Genomic DNA, 18,542 nt, shown 5'->3' with positions numbered 1-18,542 from the left:
TCAACAAAAACATAAATAAAGGTCAAAGGTATTAAAGTTTTTTGCTTAAGAAGTTGAAAGATATTAAGGTTATTTATGTATTCACTAAGTTTAATAACATGTATGGATATCTGCGGGTGTAGATACCATTAAATCCACATTTGTATCTATTAATTAACGGGTAGTTAAAATATCCATTTATTTTATCCATGGATATCCATTAAGATATCCGCTCCGTGTCCATGACGGATTTTATCCGCGGATATCCACAGATGCAGAATTTTTTGTCATCCCTAGAATTGGAAGATCTTGTCTGCCCTGAATTATTCCAGCAGCTTTCCATTAGCACCAATGATGTCGTCAGGAATAAGATTGTTAGAAGATTTGTTTGACATTAGTACCAATAAGATTCCAGCAGCTTTCCATTAGTACGAATGATTGTGACCTTCAAAATTTAGTTTTTATTAAATTTTTACTCCGTTCGTTTTAAAATAAATGTGTTTAAGATTTTTATGCGCATATCAAGAAATACAATGATTAAAAAAAAAGAACATTCATTTTATCAAATTATCCCTATTAATTATTGAAAAATAAAATAAAAATAATGTTTTAAGACTAGTGTATTCAGGGATACTATTGGAAAAATAAAGGCCAAGTTGTCTGCACTTCTGGATGAGGAATTGATGGAACTTCATGATCTTTCTGTGACTTTGCACTCTATGGCACGGGTTCAAAATAGTATTAATTGGCAAAACTCTCGGCTGACTTGGTTAAAGGATGGAGACGCAAATTCGAAATTTTTTCATGGTGTTATGTCAGGTCGTCGTCGCCATAATTCCATTAATATGGTGTCGGTCGACGGATTAATGGTGGAAGGAGTTCACAATGTTCGGTCTGCCGTCTTTAATCATTTTTCAACTCACTTTAAATCTTTTGGAGCTGTTCGGCCAAACATTGGAGGACTTCAGTTTCGAAAATTATCTGGTGCGGACGCGGGAGCTTTAACGAAACCGTTTTCTCAGGATGAGGTGAAACAAGCCATTTGGGATTGTGATAGTTTCAAAAGCCCGGGACCGGATGGCATTAGTTTTGGTTTTATCAAAGAATTTTGGGAGTTACTTAAGGACGATTTCATGCGATTTCTGGTGGAGTTTCATCGCAATGGGAAACTGACAAAGGGCATCAATTCTACTTTTATCGCTTTGATACCAAAAGTGACTAGTCCTCAACGGCTGAATGATTATCGGCCCATTTCGTTAGTCGGTTGTTTGTACAAGGTGCTCGCGAAGGTTCTAGCTAACAGACTACGACAAGTTGTCGGCAGTGTTGTTTCTGACTCTCAATCAGCTTTTATTAAAGGGAAACAAATTTTGGACGGTATCTTGATTGCCAATGAAGCAGTAGATGAGGCAAAGCGCATGCACAAGGAATTACTTTTGTTCAAGGTTGATTTTGAAAAGGCCTACGACTCCGTCGATTTAAAGTATCTTGATACCGTGATGGCTAATATGAATTTTCCAACTATTTGGCGCAAATGGATAAATGAATGTGTGGGTACGGCTACGGCTTCGGTCTTTGTTAATGGGTGTCCAACTGATGAATTTCCTATTGAAAGGGGCCTTCGTCAAGGGGATCCTCTCTCACCTTCTTGTTCTTGTTAGCGGCTGAAGGTTTTAATGTTTTAATGTCTGCGGCGGTGGGGGCGCACCTTTTCAAGGGCTATGGGGTTGGTCCGGTTAATGAAGTTAGGCTGACTCATTTACAATTTGCGGATGACACTTTGATTATCGGTGAGAAGAGTTGGTTAAATGTGCGTAGTATGCGAGCAATGTTACTTTTGTTTGAGGAAATTTCAGGGTTAAAGGTGAATTTTCATAAGAGTATGCTGACAGGTGTTAATATTTCCGATTCTTGGTTGACGGAGGCGGCTTCGGTTTTTAATTGTCGGCGTGGGAATATCCCGTTTGTTTATTTTGGGCTCCCTATTGGTGGTGATTCTACAAAGTTGTCCTTTTGGAAACCTGTTGTCGATCGTATTGTTACTCGTCTGTCGTCGTGGAACAATAAGTTCCTTTCCTTTGGTGGCCGTCTGATTCTCCTCAAGGTTGTCCTGTCCTCTCTTCCGGTTTACTTTCTTTCCTTTTTCAAAGCCCCTACAGGTATAATTTCTTCTATTGAATCTATTTTTAAAAATTTCTTTTGGGGGGGGTGGTGAGAATTATAGGAAAATAGCCTGGATCAATTGGGAGTCTATATGTACTCCAAAGGAGGATGGTGATTTGGGGGTTAGAAGGATGGGGGCTTTTAATTTTTCTTTGATGGGAAAATGGTGTTGGAGGATGTTGACTGATAAGGAGGGGTTATGGTATAAAGTTTTGAAAGCTCGATATGGGGAGGAGGAGGGGCGGTTGAAGGATGGGGGGAGGCGGTGTTCGGTTTGGTGTGCAGGGTCCGTGAGGGAGTAGGTGAGGGTGTTGGTAGGTGGTTTGAGGATAATGTTAGGCGGGTGGTGGGGGACGGTAAGGATACTTTATTCTGGCATGACACTTGTGTTGGAACAAAATGTGTTTAACAATGAACCTCAAAGAGTTTTGATGATAACAAGGTATTAAAAATTGTAAATTGGACTAGCTAATATTTGTTCAAAGTGCACAGGACCATAGTTAAAGTTACATCATTAATTGGTTCTGAATGAGCAAATAAAGAGCAAATGGAAATGAAGCTTAGACGATTCTGAAGGCAATACGCTCCTGAAAGTGGAAAGCGCTCCTGAAGTCAAGCTGCTCCTGAAGAGAGTAAAACGCGCTCCTGAAGAATAGTGCTCCTGAAGACAAGAGGTCCAGAAGCCACATTATCAGAAGCTGCATCATCAGAAGCAGAAGAAGCTGCATCATCAGAAGCTGCCTCATCAGAAGTCATTTCACCAGAAGCTGAAGATCAACTGGATTTGCAGAAGATTCAAAGATTGAAGAATCTACATTGCAAAAGCTGTCTATTGGATTCGAAAACACAGCAGAAAATTAGTGGAACATTGCAACGGTCATTTCAAAGGTGTTTGAAGGCATGTGCTTGCAATTTGGACGAAAGCGTTGACATTGTACTTTGTACGAATTGTACAACCACGTTCTCCACTACTCTGTTTTGTGTCCACGCTACAAGACAAGAAAACAGCTTCAGAATACGGCTTCGCCTGCAAAGATGTTCCTTTGGATAAGGAATGGATTTCAAATTTGTTCTTCATAGGACAACAACCAAATCAGGCAAAATATCATTGGTGAAAGATCAAGCTTCAACAACGACTCTTTGGTGTGCTGGCAATTTCACAACGTCTCTTTCACACCTCTATATAAAGGAGTAAAGACCTAGAGATTTGGTAATGCAAGAACGCTGAACGAAAGACTCACAACATTTTTACAAGTGCCAAACCTCTGCTGAAATTGTTCTGCATTCACTTAGAATTTCTGTGTCTCAAAGTCATATCTTAGAAATTCTTAAGTCCATTGAGTCTGTATCTGATTTATATTGTGAGCACCTCTGATTGTATATCAAGTGTTCAACCTTAAACAATTTTCTGTGTAATTTTGTTTAGTTAGGAAGTCTCTTACAGTTGTGCTTGAGCAGGAAGTCTCTTGATTGTGTTCTTGAGCAAAGGAAGTCTCTAGCTTGTGTGCTTGAGCAAAGGAAGTCTCTTGCTTGTGTGCTTGAGCAATTGTAATCAGATATTACTCTTAGTGAAATCTCCTTGGAAGTGCAAGGGGGACTGGACTACTTCCGGATTGTGGAAGGAACCAGTATAATTGCTTTGTGTCGTTCTTCTTCACTCTCTCTGTTTTATTCCGCTGCATTTAGATTCTGACCATCACTTCAGAAGCTGTCTCACTTAGCTTCTGATCAGTGTGTTCAGTTTTAGGAGAATTGAAGAATTTTTCAAAACACAATTCAACCCCCCTTCTTGTGTTTTTCTCACCTTCAACTTGGGTGGGGGACATTTCTTTTAAATAAAAATTCCCTCGCCTATTTGACTTGTCTGTGTATAAAGAGAGTACGGTGGAAGAGATGGCTAGGTTAGGTTGGTATGTTTGGGGAAGGGCGTGGGAGTGGAGACGCCGTCTGTTGGCGTGGGAGGAGGAGAGTGTGGGGGAGCTCATTGTTATGTTACATAATTTTATTAGATATTTTGATTTGTATTCATGTTGTGATTTTAATATTGTTTTGTTTTCTTTTTTTAATATTGTTTTGTTAGTTTGCACATCCAAGGTTCCATGAAAATCAGAATGATATTATGGATCTTGAAGTATTCTCTCACAACGAGGTAAAAGTTATTGAATTTGGAGGATGTGTTGGCAATTGGATTGAAATTGAGTTTGTTATGAATGTTATAAAATATGCACACAAACTTGAGAAAATAGTTATGAGTCCCTATTGGAGAGATTATGACTCGAATTGGAAGTTTGATCCGGTGTGATTTCAAAGTAGACGTGAAAAGATGAGTGAAAAGCTTCAAGTTGAAGGAGTAGGTCGAGAAAAAGTTGTGCTAAGATTGTATAATTCAATGTGTTTTATGTGCCAGTTGATAGAATTATATTAGCATTGCTCATAGCTTTGCTACTTTTAAGCAGTAGGGGAACCAAAAATATTCATTCGTGGAGGCACACCAATAAGTACTATATTTTTCCTACAAAAATTCATATAGTATTTTAACCTGGGTTTTTTTTAGAATAAATGATGAGATTATGAACTCATTAAGTACGTAAAAAGAGACGTACAAATATTATCCTCAAATATTTTGGCCTTCCTATTTTTGTTGAAATTATGATGATTAAATGATATTTTTTGTGATCATCAATTTATTTTAGTTAAAATGTTGGTAACATATACAAGTATGGTATTAAGGTTGCTATTCACACGAGTATAAGTTCATGTATAAATTATTTTCCAAACTATAGATATGGAGACAAATATTATATCACTCTACCGATATTTGTACATCCTATGCCAGCATGATAATATGTGTTACTACCTTTTTCCAAATAGATATGGAGACGTTAATAATTTTTTACGAGACTTGTGTTTTTGGTTACACGAAAAACGTGATTTTGAGGTACTAAAATATAATAAGGATACTAAAATAACAACTTAAATTTGAATTGCAACATTTTAACTAATACCCTAATCAAATTTTCTTTTTAATAAGTACTCTAATCAATTTGGATCCTAAAGTATAAGGATTATTTTAAAAGTAACTGTTTTTCTTTAGAAAAAAGAACTTTATTCTTTAGTATAAGATAAGATAGTAAATTTGGGGTTAAATGGGCCAATAATATATAATACGATTATATATGTATATACTATTGTCCCTGTCGTCTCTTGCAGTCTACAATGTCTCTAACTGAGCTGAAAACAGTGGAAAGTGGAAACAAAGCTTGTAACAAAAATGGCAAAGGGATTGCAACAACATCAAACAAAATGCATAGTGATTAAAACAATTGAGACTACATTGGACAGTGGAAACAAAGCTCAAAGTAGAGTTTGTAGTAATTACCTTGAACAGAAGAGAGTAATGGGAATGAAGATATTACAACAACCAAATATTGCTGCTTATTATTTATACAGGTATTGCATCTCATTGTTTCAACTGCAGCAACTACAACTACAAAGAAAGAAAGTGAAAGGAAATAGTTTCTAAAGGCATCATAATATCTCATTGTTTGTTTTGTTTTTCTTTTCATTTCTCTTTCAATTTCTACTTAATTGTTGTATCATAGTTGTTTTTGCAGAACAATGGAATACAACTACAAAGTGAAAAGCCTCAAGGAGCTCAAGGCTGCCAATAACGACATGCAGCAAAGGCCTTCAGGTTCTACAATGTGTTTGTATATACACAATGTTAATGAACGTGTTAAGGAGACATTTTAAAAACAAGCCAATAAAACTGCTACGGCTAATGGTTATTCACTAACTCTACTGGACAAAGATCCCGACACCAATTGATTAAAGCAGCAAGGAGGAGTGAGCAGGTCAAAGGATTGTGTTATGTATCATTTTGATAAGAGGGGTACGTATTACTGTTTGTGGAGTTCTAATTAGGAGGGTGTGTGTTGGTAGAATGAAATAAAGAAAGTGTAAGGTTATATATAAGAAGGGTGTGTGTAAGGTTATTTATTAAGTTTCTAATATCAATCAAAATTCCTTTGACCAACATGTTAGTGTTTTATTTACTATTTTTTGTTAAAGTTCCTTCTCACTGTTAAAAAATTTCTACTTAGTGGAAGTTGGAAAACAAGGACCAAATGAGAATGCAGACTTGCCCTTTTAAACAGAATAAACAGAAAATAATATGATCTGAAGTTCATCCTGAAAGTTCATAGTTGGAACTTGGAAGAAATAAACATATCAATTAAATCAATGTGAGCATAAAAATGCAGCAAAATTGGTACGGAATGAATACCTTTAGCAGAATAGTTATTCATGGACTTCCACTTTCTTAGACTACATAACTGATTCCTGTAACTAATTAATTGGAAGTGTGAACCAGCATGCCTTTTTAACTAGAGGATCAAGGTTTTGAGAGTTAGCAGAATTGAGGCTTAATTGAATCTAGCAAGGATAACTAAATTGTCACTAATTGAAGGCTTAATTGACAAGCTCTTCCTTACTTGCCAGCGTAAGTACTACAGCATGAGGAGCACTAAACTATCACTAATTAACTTTCAAATGGTATAAATTCCTAAAAAGAAGCATTACTGCAGCATAAGCACCATATGTTTATACAGATGGAGGTGGAGGTTATTTTATTAAAGACTAACACCTAAAATTTTATGTACTTTGATTAATGAAACGAAATTGTGAAGTAATGTGAGATAGATAATTTAGTAGAACAAGACTTGACTTGACTATTCATCACATATTAGATGTGATACTGATCAAAGTTTAATGTAGCATCACTCTTCGAGGATGTAATTTTTACCTTTTAAAAAAACCTAACAATCAAATTAGAGATAAAGTCACTCCTAAACATATGAGTGCTTGAGCATTTCATCGATAGAAATCATAAAAAAAAAAAAAAAAAAAAAAAAAAAATCTTTAGTTTTGGTCTTAATCCAAGACCAAATGAGAAATTTTACCGTATCTAAAAATGAACTAATGGCTAATCTTGATTACCAAACACCTCATCGTGGTCAACTCTTAAATGATCAGACCATTACTTCAATTAGCTGACTCAGTTCCAACAAAAACCCTCCATCGTCAAAATGTCATTTTGATTTAGCTCAACTTTTATTTTAGTGAGTAATGTTATACAAACACTAATTTCAAGATATAAGAATCCCCAAAGTCCCTAATTTTTTCAAAAATCCAAACATTTGGTAAACCAACTTTCAAAATAGATGGCTTAAAAAGGAAAAAAAAAAAAAAACTTTCAAAATAGATACGTGTCTTTACTTTAGTATGCAACAAGAGGCACTTAGTTGGATGGAGATCGAAATATTATAGAATTTCATTTGGATCTAATCCACCCCTATGAATATCTCAAATCTCAATAGACAGTGTCACACATACGGGTGCATCATTCTTACAACCTGAAGTAAACAAAAGCAGAAAAAGAATAAACAAGGAAACATCAAAATATTCTGAAACAACGTCAGACATTTCATAATTCATCCTTCTCATGCTTCCTTCTTAAATATTACAATTTACAAGTTATCTTCCACATACCATCCTAGTCTTTGGATTGATAATACACAAAATGGAATTGACAGCACAAAGAAGGATCCATTTCATATTTTCCAACAGTAACTCACTTTTCCCACTCCAAGTCTAAAATTTGTGAGTTCATCTTTGGTTGAAAGCTGACTGTCCCACTGGACTGCTGATTAGTTAGACGATCCCAACCCATAATGTGTGGCAACGCAAACTGTATCAAAAAACAAATTGACTAACTCTAAACGAGCAAAAATATATTAAAAGCACAAGTATGATTGGGTCCAGAATCAGATAAAATAGGTGGTGGGGCAAATAACTTGATTCAAGCTCAAAAACCAGCGAAGTTAAAAAACCAGGGAATAACAGACCAACGCATTCAAAAATTGCAGTTAACTAGGTTGCACATTATCAAAACAACAAGTTGACATTAACAACAACAATAATAGCCTGAAACTTCATATACGCGAGTTAATCATAGGAAACAAAACAAAGAAACATAGAATTAACTATATTCCAATCATTACCTGAAAACAAAACAATAGTCGGCCAACTTGACCAGACATGGCATACCAGTTCCGGAATGACAATAAAAGTGTAAACTGAAATATACTGTGCACTATGAAAACAGCTTAAAAATGTTGAATCAAGTTTGGTGACATTTTTGTAATGTGTAATGTATCAACCAATGTTGCATGACAAGTCCTGCGTTGCTAAATGGTACACTAGGCACTTAAAATGAAAATATAATTATTTCCTCCCTACCAATGCTAGAAAGAACAATGATAATAAAAGAAAGTTTGGTGACATTTTTGTAATGTGTAATGTATCAACCAATGTTGCATGACAAGTCCTGCGTTGCTAAATGGTACGTACACTAGGCACTTAAAATGAAAATATAATTATTTCCTCCCTACCAATGCTAGAAAGAACAATGATAATAAAAGAAAATAGATAGCCACTTCATTGTTATTTAAGACATGAAAAGCAGAAACTAGGACCATATAACTTGTGAAAGGTGTAACGTAATGACATAATGGGATTCTATGAGAAACTAAGCAGAAAAGAGGCATACACTGCAAGCGGTCTTCATCACAGCAAACTCAGCAGTTGTAACAGGAACACTAAAATTCTCTTTGGTATTTAACACGGAGTTAACAACAGCTGTCAAAGAGGGAGACAAAATCATAAGGAATATAGTATTATATTGTGCACTGTAACCCAAATACCCAATGTATTAAAAGGTGAACAAACTAACAAAACAAGCCTTACACAGAGAGACAAAGTAGCCATTGCTATGAGGCTTAATTGACAAACTCTTCCTTACTTGACCAGCATTACTGCAGCATAAGAATTACTAAACTGTCACTAATTAACTTTCAAATGGTATAAATTCAACAAACAAAAAAACTAATGGATATGTTACTGCTACATGTGATTCTAATCAATCCTATATAGTTCTCTCATGAGATAATTAATTGGCCATCAATTACTAACCCTAGAGAATCGTGAAATATACCTTGATTTCATTGAGGGGTCATGAAAGAATTCACATGAATCTTGGGGACCAATGGCTATCAAAGAACCGACTTCAGTAGCTGATAGGGCAAATCTCTACAAAAATTAATTGTTATCAGAGAAATAGAGAGAATTGAATATCAAAGATTTTATGTCTCATATTTTGTTTCCTCCTACAAGTATCAAGTAGAACTTCCGAAACAATGTATTAGGCCAAGTTGACAATATGTTATTCTCTATTACAAAATAAGAAAGGAAAATAAAAGTTGAAAACATGAAGCGGTCTATATATTTCCTGACCACGCAAGCAAGCTTGCTGGGCTAATCCCGAGACAATAAAATGCTCTTAAGAGTTTAAAGAGACATGAGGGGAGAAAAGATCTGTTGACTATGGTTCATATTCGCTAATAAGTGAGTAGAAACTCAAGCGCAGCATAGCAGAGCGAACTGAGTTGAACGCTCAAACACGAGTGTATCGTAGCAGAGCGAGTGGGCGCAATGAGTGTAGTATTGCCTGCTACAACTGTAGTATTTAAACAAAGCTTTGTACTCTGTACACAATTGACAGAACTCTCATGGTACCTAAACGAGCATAGCATAGTCCACTACTTTGTAAACTTGTAATCTAGACCATAGTATTTAAACAATGTTTTGTATTCTGTTACGCACAGCATTTGCATAATAGAAAACTATGTCTTCCACAATAGACGTAAACACAATTGACCGAACTTCATGATCAATCTTCGTGTTCTTGTACATTTATTTATTTGTTTACTTTAGAGTCAGATTTGCTATTCTAACAAGATCATAAGAAAGAAGAAAGAATAAAAGGAAAAAGAAATTACTTGTCTCTTCTCCCAGTCATATTTGCGCTCCCCAATAGCAGGCATGAAACTCATCATTATGGAACCGCGACGATCAACAACAAGAGCCCCAGACTGTAACAAATGGAAATGATAAACATGAAGTTCAGATTAGTTAGACCATGTTTGGATAAACAACTTATCATATAAGCGCTTAAGAATAAGCTATTTGTATAAGCGGATTATGAACATTTCATAAGTTCTACCAATGAGTTTCACGAGCGCTTATTAACGTTATGTATGTCAGTAGATAAACTCAAATAAACAAATCCAAACAAACCCTAAAAACCAACCACCGTAAAAAGGAATGTATTTAAATGATTAGGAAAAAGAAACATACATCCAACTTAGTAAAAGTAGGAAGACAAGGACTGAGTGAGAATGCAGCTTTGCCCTTGTAAACAGAATAAGGAGCAAATATACGATCTGAAGTATATCCTGAAAGTGAAGCATATAATATTAACCAATCAATGTAAGCATAAAAATGCATCATAATAAAAAAGAATGAATGAATGAATACCTTTAGCAGAATAGTTGTTATTTGTGGCAGTAGAGAAATCCCTAGCGGAAAGAACTTCCAATAGATGATTCCTGTTTCACAATAATAATAACAGTAATTTTAATTTTATGTATATAACAGAGAAATTGAAAGAATGAAAGAGATTGTAGGAGGGAGTACCTGGAAGATGAAGGAAGCAAGCGAGAGAACTTCAACATTTTTTGAAACGATTTTCTCTTTTCTCTCACTCTCTCGCTATTAATGAATGAAAAATTGGGGTTTATCAGTGTTCAATTCAAAATGTCGAGGCGTCGTTTTATTAAACGCCGTTGTCGTTTACTGTGAAACGACCAAACCATCATAGGCTGGCCCACTTCCGGCCCAAGCCTCGGTAATTTTTTAGTTTAGCCCAACTTATATCAATTTTCACAGATTTTTAGTATAGACTAAGATTTAATTTGACAAACGTAATAATCAATGAAAGCCAATGTTTCTTGAGGAATATGTCTAGATTTATTTTGAGGAAATTATAACATACTATTTTACATGGTGAGTGGAGAAGATGTATGGTTAAAGATTAATAACTCTCAATCTTTTTGCAATATATTTCAATTTGGTATTAGGTTAAGAGTTAATTGAATAAAGGATGGGTACATATGGAGTGTATTTGAGAGTGTAACCATAGTATTTTTTCTTGAGTGATCTTGTTGTGGGTTGAGAGAAAGAGAGAGAGTAAAAATCAGGATTTACTCTTTGTTGAGCTCTTTAAATTATTATTTTTTTAACTGTTTTATATCTCTTGCAAAGATTCATTGGAAGTGGATTGGAGAGTTGCTCTCTCCAGTATATGTAGGTCAATCTAAGTTGAATTGGGTAAATAATATTGGCGTGATAGTTTCTATACTTTCTTTATCTTGTTCTTTAGATTGAATGTTTCATAGTGCATTACAATTAGAGATTTGTTCTTGGTTGTTGTAGTTGTTGTTTAGGATATTTAGTTTGTATAGTTATTGTTATTTGTTTCGCATTCTTGTTGAAACCATCAACAAGTGGTAGGGGTTTGTGGGAAGGGAACAAATCTTTTAAGTGAGTGTCGTGGGTAATAAATGAGATACTGAGATTTTTTTTTTTTAATAACAATTTTGGATTGTGGAAAGTGAAGATGGAAACAATCTAATTCAACAATAATGTGTAGATGCTTTGAATGGTGAAGCTTCAATGCCTAACAATCTAACCAAATCATAGAAGACTAAGATGATAATTAAAGCAGGTGGTTCCATTATCTTGTGCTCAAAAATTAATTGTTGAGGGTAGCCATAGGGAAAAGATTGCAACGAAGATGTGGACCAAGCTAAAATCATTGTATATGACCAAGTCATTGGTTATGTCTGAAACAACAACTAAATTCATTCAGGATGGCAGTGTTAAATTCATGGTGGACCAGGTGAGAAAATTCAAAAAAATCATTGACGATTTACAAAATATTGAAGTGGAGCTTGACGGTTAGTTCTTTTAAGTAGAGGCATTATCACCTTAGAGAAGGTCCAATTGGCGATTAGGACGAATGAGCTAACCATTCTTAAGGGCTCAGAGGTGGAAGATAGTGGTGAATACTTAAGTATCTCAAGAGGAAGAGGTAGGAGTAAAAGAAACAAGGAAAGATCAAACTCAAGAGGGAACGACAAACACATGATATCACGTTTGTTATCATGTTTGTTATTTTATGCACATCAAACACATGATATGCTAACTGGTATTCTGTCTCTATCATATCTTATCCTTATCCTGTTTTATATTCTATCTTGTCTCTATCATACCTTGCGCATCAAACAGACTCTTAATGTTCAAGGTATATGTATCATTTGTATTAAGATGTTTGACACCTTTGAGTTCCTTTTACAAGATGAGAGGTATAAGTCACATTTGTTCCTTCAACGAGTGGAATCATGAATCTATTTTGTGTTGGCATCAAGTGTCAAGTAGTGGATTTGTCACAAGGGTTAGTTGGTTGTGGGGTTATGCTCCTAGTATTATGACTAGAGAGAAAATGAATGAATCTCTTGTTTTTCATTAGATTGAAATGGATCAATACAAAGATATTTATACAAGTAGTGAGTTGTATGCTAATTATTGTAAACTAACAACTAGAGGATCACTACTCTAATGCCTAGCCTTCCTCATGCTTGGTTGGGTTTTTTTTTAATTTTTTTTTCCATTTCTATATATATATATATATATATATATATATATATATATATATATATATATATATATATATATATATATATATATGGGATTTGCTACAATAGACCCACTCATTTTTATGAAGGTCTATTTTAGCAAGCAACACCTTTTCACTTGGACACAAATGCCCATGTTTTTGTTTTTTGAGAAAGTTAATACTAAAGGATACAAATGTAATTTCCATTAAAATGTTAGATTTTCTTTTTATTTTTACGAGATCTATACATGTCCACCATTCCCTTTCTTCCTTCTCTTTTGCTATTGCCGCTCACCATGTTCTATGAATTGGTGATGTGTTTCTACTCTGCTTTGCTTCCATTCACTTGAAATCATATGCAAGAATTCTTTTACTGAAGAAGAGGTATTACATTGTGTATCATTGAATTAGATTTTAGCCTTATAAAAAAACAAAAAAGGACGTGATGGGTAAAAGAAAACAACAACAACTCCAGAAGTTTGTTTTAAGATTCAACACATGATTGTCGATACAATTCAATTGAATTAAAATTCAATAAAACAATTATACAACCTCATTTTTCAACACTATATTGGTAGAGGATTGCAAGTGCCACGTGAACAAAAATCTAAACTTCAACAAGAAAGAAAACAAAGGAATGAAAATGCTATCGACCTCAATTTTTTACTCAGCAATAATCAAACTTTTAGGAATAAGAGTAAAAATCCCTCAGGATAGATATTTGTGATATTGAATCATTGTCATTTCCTGGAATTAACGGTGGCTCATTTTTTCTCTGTTTAACCAAAAACATGTTTGGTGAAAAGAAATTGATGCAGGTAACAATTATGTAAATTCAAGAGATTGATGATGAATCATAAACTCAGGTAAAATGGTGAGAGAAGAAGCAAAAGAGAAGGAAGAAAGAGAATAGTGGACCTGCGTAGATCTCGTAAAAATAAAAAGAAAATCTAACATTTTAATGGAAATTACATTTGTACCCTTTAGTATTAACTTTCTCAAAAAACAAAAACATGGGCATTTGTGTCCAAGTGAAAAGGTGTTGCTTGCTAAAATAGACCTTCATGAAAATGAGTGGGTCTATTGTAGCAAACCCATATATATATATATATATATATATATATATATATATTTACTGAAATCAATTTTCAATTTCTTGTCTCCTAGTGAAAATGAATAATAAAAATGGTTGCTTTGGCAGTGTACAACTCAACTCAACTCAACAGCCGTGGAGATAGACAGATCACAGCTGACAGACAGTGAGTGAGTACTACTAAATCAACTAAGTTCCAACCAAGCAAGCAAGGCAAAGCAAACAAGACATAATAATAATAATAATAATAATATGATGCGATACAAAGAGGTTATCTTCTCTTCTCTTCTCTTCTCTTTTCTTCTACTTCCAGCTAATAATGATGATGATGATGATGAATCTTTCTCACTTAATTGACAGGAAAAGGAAGCGAAGAAGGAAGCATTTAGAAAATATCTTGAATCAAGTGGAGCTGTTGACGCTCTCACCAAAGGTGGTAATATATGTTTCTACTTTACTTTTTATTCTTTCTTTCTTTCTTTCTTTGTTGGAATCAATTAATCCAACCATTGTTTGTTTTGTTACTGTTGTTGTTGCAGTTCTTGTTTCTTTATATGAACAAAACGACAAACCTTCTTCTGCTCTTGAGTATGTTCCTTTCTTCCCCCTTCTTTGATTTGAATTTGAGCATTGTAAGATGACGAGGTTGTTGGTTGGCTGGGCAGGTTCATTCAACAGAAACTAAGCTGTCCTTCCATCTCTGAATATGAAAAATTGCAAGCTCAATTCTCTGATCTACAAATCAGATATAATGACCTCCTCACTGCACACCACAACACTTGCAAAGAGGTAGCTACTGTTTTTTTTTTTTTTTTTTAGGATTCAGGATGTTCTGGGGTTGTGAAATGCAGTCTGTGATACAAACTGATGCGGCATATACCATAACTTTTTATTTCCATCGACTTTGAAGTTTGTCAAATTTATAGGCCAAAATAACTTTTATACCTAAAGTAAACACTAATTTCAACTTTGATAATAAATTTAGTCACTTGGATAAGCTAGTTTAGTTCTTAGAATTTGTGGTTAGATCAAACAAAGATCTACCGGGCTCTGATACCATCTTAGAATTCATGGTTGGGCCTAACGCAACCCCACAAAACCGGTTTGCGAGGTGAGGACTGCCCCCACCCATAAACACTTGTTTAAGCTATCTCTCATCTAATGCAGGACTCTTTAACATTAGTCTTTAATATTTTGTTCATATGAAATTAATCATGTAGTAATATATTATATGAATGGTGTTGATTTTAGTCCTTGTGACTGGTACTATTTCCAACAGTGGTTACAGGATTAAAACAAAAGTAATAAGAACCAAAAGTAAATGTCATGTTTCTACTTTCAAGAATCACAAGTATAACCAAAACAAATTCTTTTGTAAGGACTAAACTAGAAAAGATTTATATTAGACGGATAAAAAGTTATTCGAGTCAAAATAATAGGAAATAGTTATGGGTGTTGTGTATGCAACTATACTGCTGCTCATTATGTGCTGGGGTTGTGAAAGCCGTGATATTTGGATTTACTATCGCAGCAGAAATAAATATGCTCACTCTGTAAACATTGTGATATAAAATGTGGGATCATTGATTAGCGACTAGAATCTGGACTTCAAGTGTTTGTTATATTGAGTTAATGTCTTGTGTAGTTAGCAAACTCGGCTATGTTTAAAAAAGATCGTGTATGAACCTTGACATTGTTCTTTACAATTAACTATAAGTACAGAAAGGAATGAAGTTGTGGACTGACAAGTGACAGAAGAAGAGAATAAAAGAAGACATCAGCCAATCGTTATCCCTGATTGTGCTTGATAATTGTAATAAGATTATTACATCCAAAGATTATGTGCTTCCATAAAAAAAATCACATAGCTTATCAAATCAACATTTATATGGATTGGAAAAGTGTATCAGGTTAATTATCATCTGTTGCCATACATACCTCTGGAATGAACACAGATGGTTCTCCATAATCTTATCTGTCATCTGATATTCTGATGTATTCTTGAAACATGCTGAATATCTAACTTGTGTGATATGGTAAAATTGTCGGCTGACACATGCATTCATGATTTCTCTTAAGCTAGTTGCTTTTATTTCTTGCTTGACTGATCATAAGGTTTATAAAATCACTAATTCACTACGTTCTATACTGCTTGACAGTTGGAAGAAATGAAAAGCTCCCATGCCTTGGCAATGGTATCTACTAAGGAAACAACTGATCATGAATCACCAAATAAAGATGATTCTTGAAGGTTACGTTACATTACTGGAGTATCTAACTGGTTTTCAACTTTTCTGTTGCTTTTTTGTCATTGAGTCGTTATATGTTAATGTTGGTTTGTTCATTGTTTCTTGTCTCTGCTCCGTTATAACTTGTAATCACCTTCCCCCTACCTCACCAATATTATCTCTTTCTTTTGCTTGAATTCTGATTTATATCTGTAAAATGGTATTGATTTCTTATCAAGTTATCATTATATCTCAAAAAAAAACTAACACAATACCAGTTGCTTATTAGATTACAATTAATTGTGGTGGAATGGATTTTCGATGATTATTCGAACCTATTTGCATGTACTAGTTTTCTTGAATTTGTTAATGCAGAAATGAGGAAGAGGAAAATGTGAAGCTCCAGTATATGCGATCCTATCTTACATACAAAGTGCTAACTCTGTAACTATGGTGGAATTTTTAATAATGTCACGGACCAAAATGGCACAGTTGAACTGTCGATAATCAAGAGCGGCAATACCAATTCTGGGTAACAACTGAGTCAGATATCCGTAACCGTAAGTATGGTGGAAGCACTGCATTAATGCTTCGCTTCTGGTGGAGTTGAATTGTCTCTATGTTTGAAATGAAATTGAAAACTTATATTATCACATTCCATTGAAAGGTTTGTTGTAAGTAAACAACATGAGAGGGAATGAATCTGGTTTCTATATGAAATATAAATAAATTGGCAGATTGCTTTTTCTTCCAGTAGTGGTGAGAGTATGTTAAGCACTAATGTTAACCAGCTAATGCAACAGCGTTTAAGTTATTTAAAAAGTCTCTTAACTTTTTCGACCAAAAAAAAAAAAGTCTAACTTTAGATGTTATGTTACACTACACGGCAACAATAATCATCATTGCGTCAAAAAAAAAAACAGCAGCAACGGCAAAGATTTGTTATATAAAGTTTAAAATTATAATTTTTAGACCTATTTAAAATTTAGTTATAAAATAGGTTTTTAATTATACTTTTTTTGTGTGTGTGCCTAAATTAGGAAATTTAGAAAATTAGACAGTCTTGAAACTAAAATGAACAATATCATCATTTTTGAGAGGATGAACGATATCTTCATATTCACAGTCATTCCGAGTTAACAATACAAATGCTGGAAAAGAAAAACATTCAAATACATCCATCATGTTTGAATTTTTATGCTTATTTGTTAACTGTACATTTAAAAGCTGAAGTTGAGATAGAATTATCATGTTCATGTTGGGTTTGAAGTTTGCCAAGTGGTTAACTGTACATTTAAAAGCTGAAGTTGAGATAGAATTATCATGTTCATATCATGTAAATTTTCGGTAAGTTTGAAGTTTGCCAAGTGAATTTAGAGCAAATTTTCGGTAAGTAAGTGGTCTTTGTTAGACATATGTTTGAGAATATGTTTGAGAAAAATTGCTCAAGTAAGTAAGTGGTCTTTGTTAGACATATGTTTGAGAAAAATTGCTCAAAAGAAATGTTGAGACTGGGATTTGAACCCACGCCCTTTCGGACCAGAACCTTAATCTGGCGCCTTAGACCAACTCGGCCATCTCAACAATGTTATGACAGTTTCACGCCTAAAATTATTTACACAGTTTGTTTAATTAATATGTGCAGTAAAATGTTTCCTTCGTGATGATACCCTAAAGAGAAGTTAATAGCATACGGATTCTCAAGCAAGTTTAGGCCACTCAAATTCTTGTAAATGGTCAATCTTAGACCATCTTCTTTGAGTCTCATTTTTTGTGAGAATTCTGTAGATTTTATCCTGCCTCGTTTATATGGTTAGCTTTGTTATTTCCATAGAAGATATTTTTGGTCAAATTATATAGATAAATGCAGAAATAAGATGGATAAAGAAATGTTGTATAGTCGGTGTTCGATGTTCACAAGGAATCTGAGCCAAAGCCAACAAGAATGATAGTAAGTGGACCAAGTGAGTGAGAAGGCAGGCTCTTATCTGTTTGGAATAGAAGTACTAGTATCTTTGGTTGTCAGTGTCTCACTGTCCGTGTCACCACCACTCACTACCCACGAATTGGTTGTCTTCCACACAAATATCCACGTACTTACCACCCATCACCCATAGATATATGCTTCACTATTTCTTGTCCCTCTCTTAACTCTCTTATCTCTTTTTAATTAACTTTGTATACTTTGATGAAGAAAAAAAGGTACGAGAGATTGAGATAGAAGTGAGAATGAGAGAAATTGGAAAGAGAGAATCCAAGTCTGGTATAATTAGGAAAATTAAGAAAATTAATGTTGTATTAAAAATTTAAAAAAAAAAAATCATTCATTTTAGGACAAATATTTTATGCAAATATGTCACTAATTTAGCAACGAAAAAATATTACTATATGTATATACTACTCCGTTTTGTCAAAAAATAAAAGTACTATATACTACTCCGTT

The 18,542-nt window shown here is 34.3% G+C and overlaps 2 protein-coding genes and 1 non-coding gene across 6 annotated transcripts; 1 reads left to right on the top strand and 2 right to left on the bottom strand.

The window, feature by feature from the left end:
* Positions 1 to 7,445: 7,445 nt before the first annotated feature.
* On the bottom strand, positions 7,446 to 10,848 carry ATWHY2 (WHIRLY 2). Its single transcript, XM_085725854.1, has 8 exons — positions 10,738 to 10,848; positions 10,579 to 10,649; positions 10,399 to 10,496; positions 10,041 to 10,133; positions 9,197 to 9,291; positions 8,950 to 9,017; positions 8,753 to 8,841; positions 7,446 to 7,891 (listed from the first exon to the last, which is right to left on the bottom strand). The coding sequence occupies exons 1-8, from the start codon at positions 10,773 to 10,775 to the stop codon at positions 7,775 to 7,777; spliced, it is 669 nt and encodes a 222-aa protein (XP_085581980.1). The 5' UTR covers positions 10,776 to 10,848; the 3' UTR covers positions 7,446 to 7,774.
* Positions 10,849 to 12,726: 1,878 nt separating this feature from the next.
* Positions 12,727 to 16,852, top strand: LOC146911590 (c-Myc-binding protein). 4 transcript variants are annotated; one of them, XM_085725852.1, is made up of 6 exons: positions 12,727 to 12,743; positions 13,980 to 14,141; positions 14,232 to 14,304; positions 14,411 to 14,459; positions 14,537 to 14,660; positions 16,031 to 16,433. In XM_085725852.1, exons 2-6 carry the CDS (start codon positions 14,124 to 14,126, stop codon positions 16,118 to 16,120), a joined length of 354 nt encoding a protein of 117 aa, XP_085581978.1. In that variant the 5' UTR covers positions 12,727 to 12,743; positions 13,980 to 14,123; the 3' UTR covers positions 16,121 to 16,433. The 4 variants fall into 4 exon arrangements, with proteins under 4 accessions (XP_085581978.1, XP_085581979.1, XP_085581977.1 ...); XM_085725853.1 differs by lacking the exon at positions 12,727 to 12,743 and adding an exon at positions 16,475 to 16,852 and having other exon boundaries at positions 13,929 to 14,141; positions 16,031 to 16,122; XM_085725849.1 differs by lacking the exon at positions 12,727 to 12,743 and adding an exon at positions 16,475 to 16,603 and having other exon boundaries at positions 13,937 to 14,141; positions 14,232 to 14,307; positions 16,031 to 16,122.
* A 750-nt stretch (positions 16,853 to 17,602) lies between these two features.
* On the bottom strand, positions 17,603 to 17,683 carry TRNAL-AAG (transfer RNA leucine (anticodon AAG)). The gene has a single exon. It is a non-coding gene; the product is annotated as a tRNA-Leu (tRNA).
* Positions 17,684 to 18,542: the final 859 nt, after the last annotated feature.

Source organism: Medicago sativa, chromosome 7, assembly GCF_051527215.1.
Source record: "Medicago sativa cultivar Bolivia chromosome 7, Bolivia_mono, whole genome shotgun sequence".
In the NCBI taxonomy this organism is placed as follows: Eukaryota; Viridiplantae; Streptophyta; class Magnoliopsida; order Fabales; family Fabaceae; genus Medicago; species Medicago sativa.
This window is presented reverse-complemented; position numbering and strand designations above follow the sequence as displayed.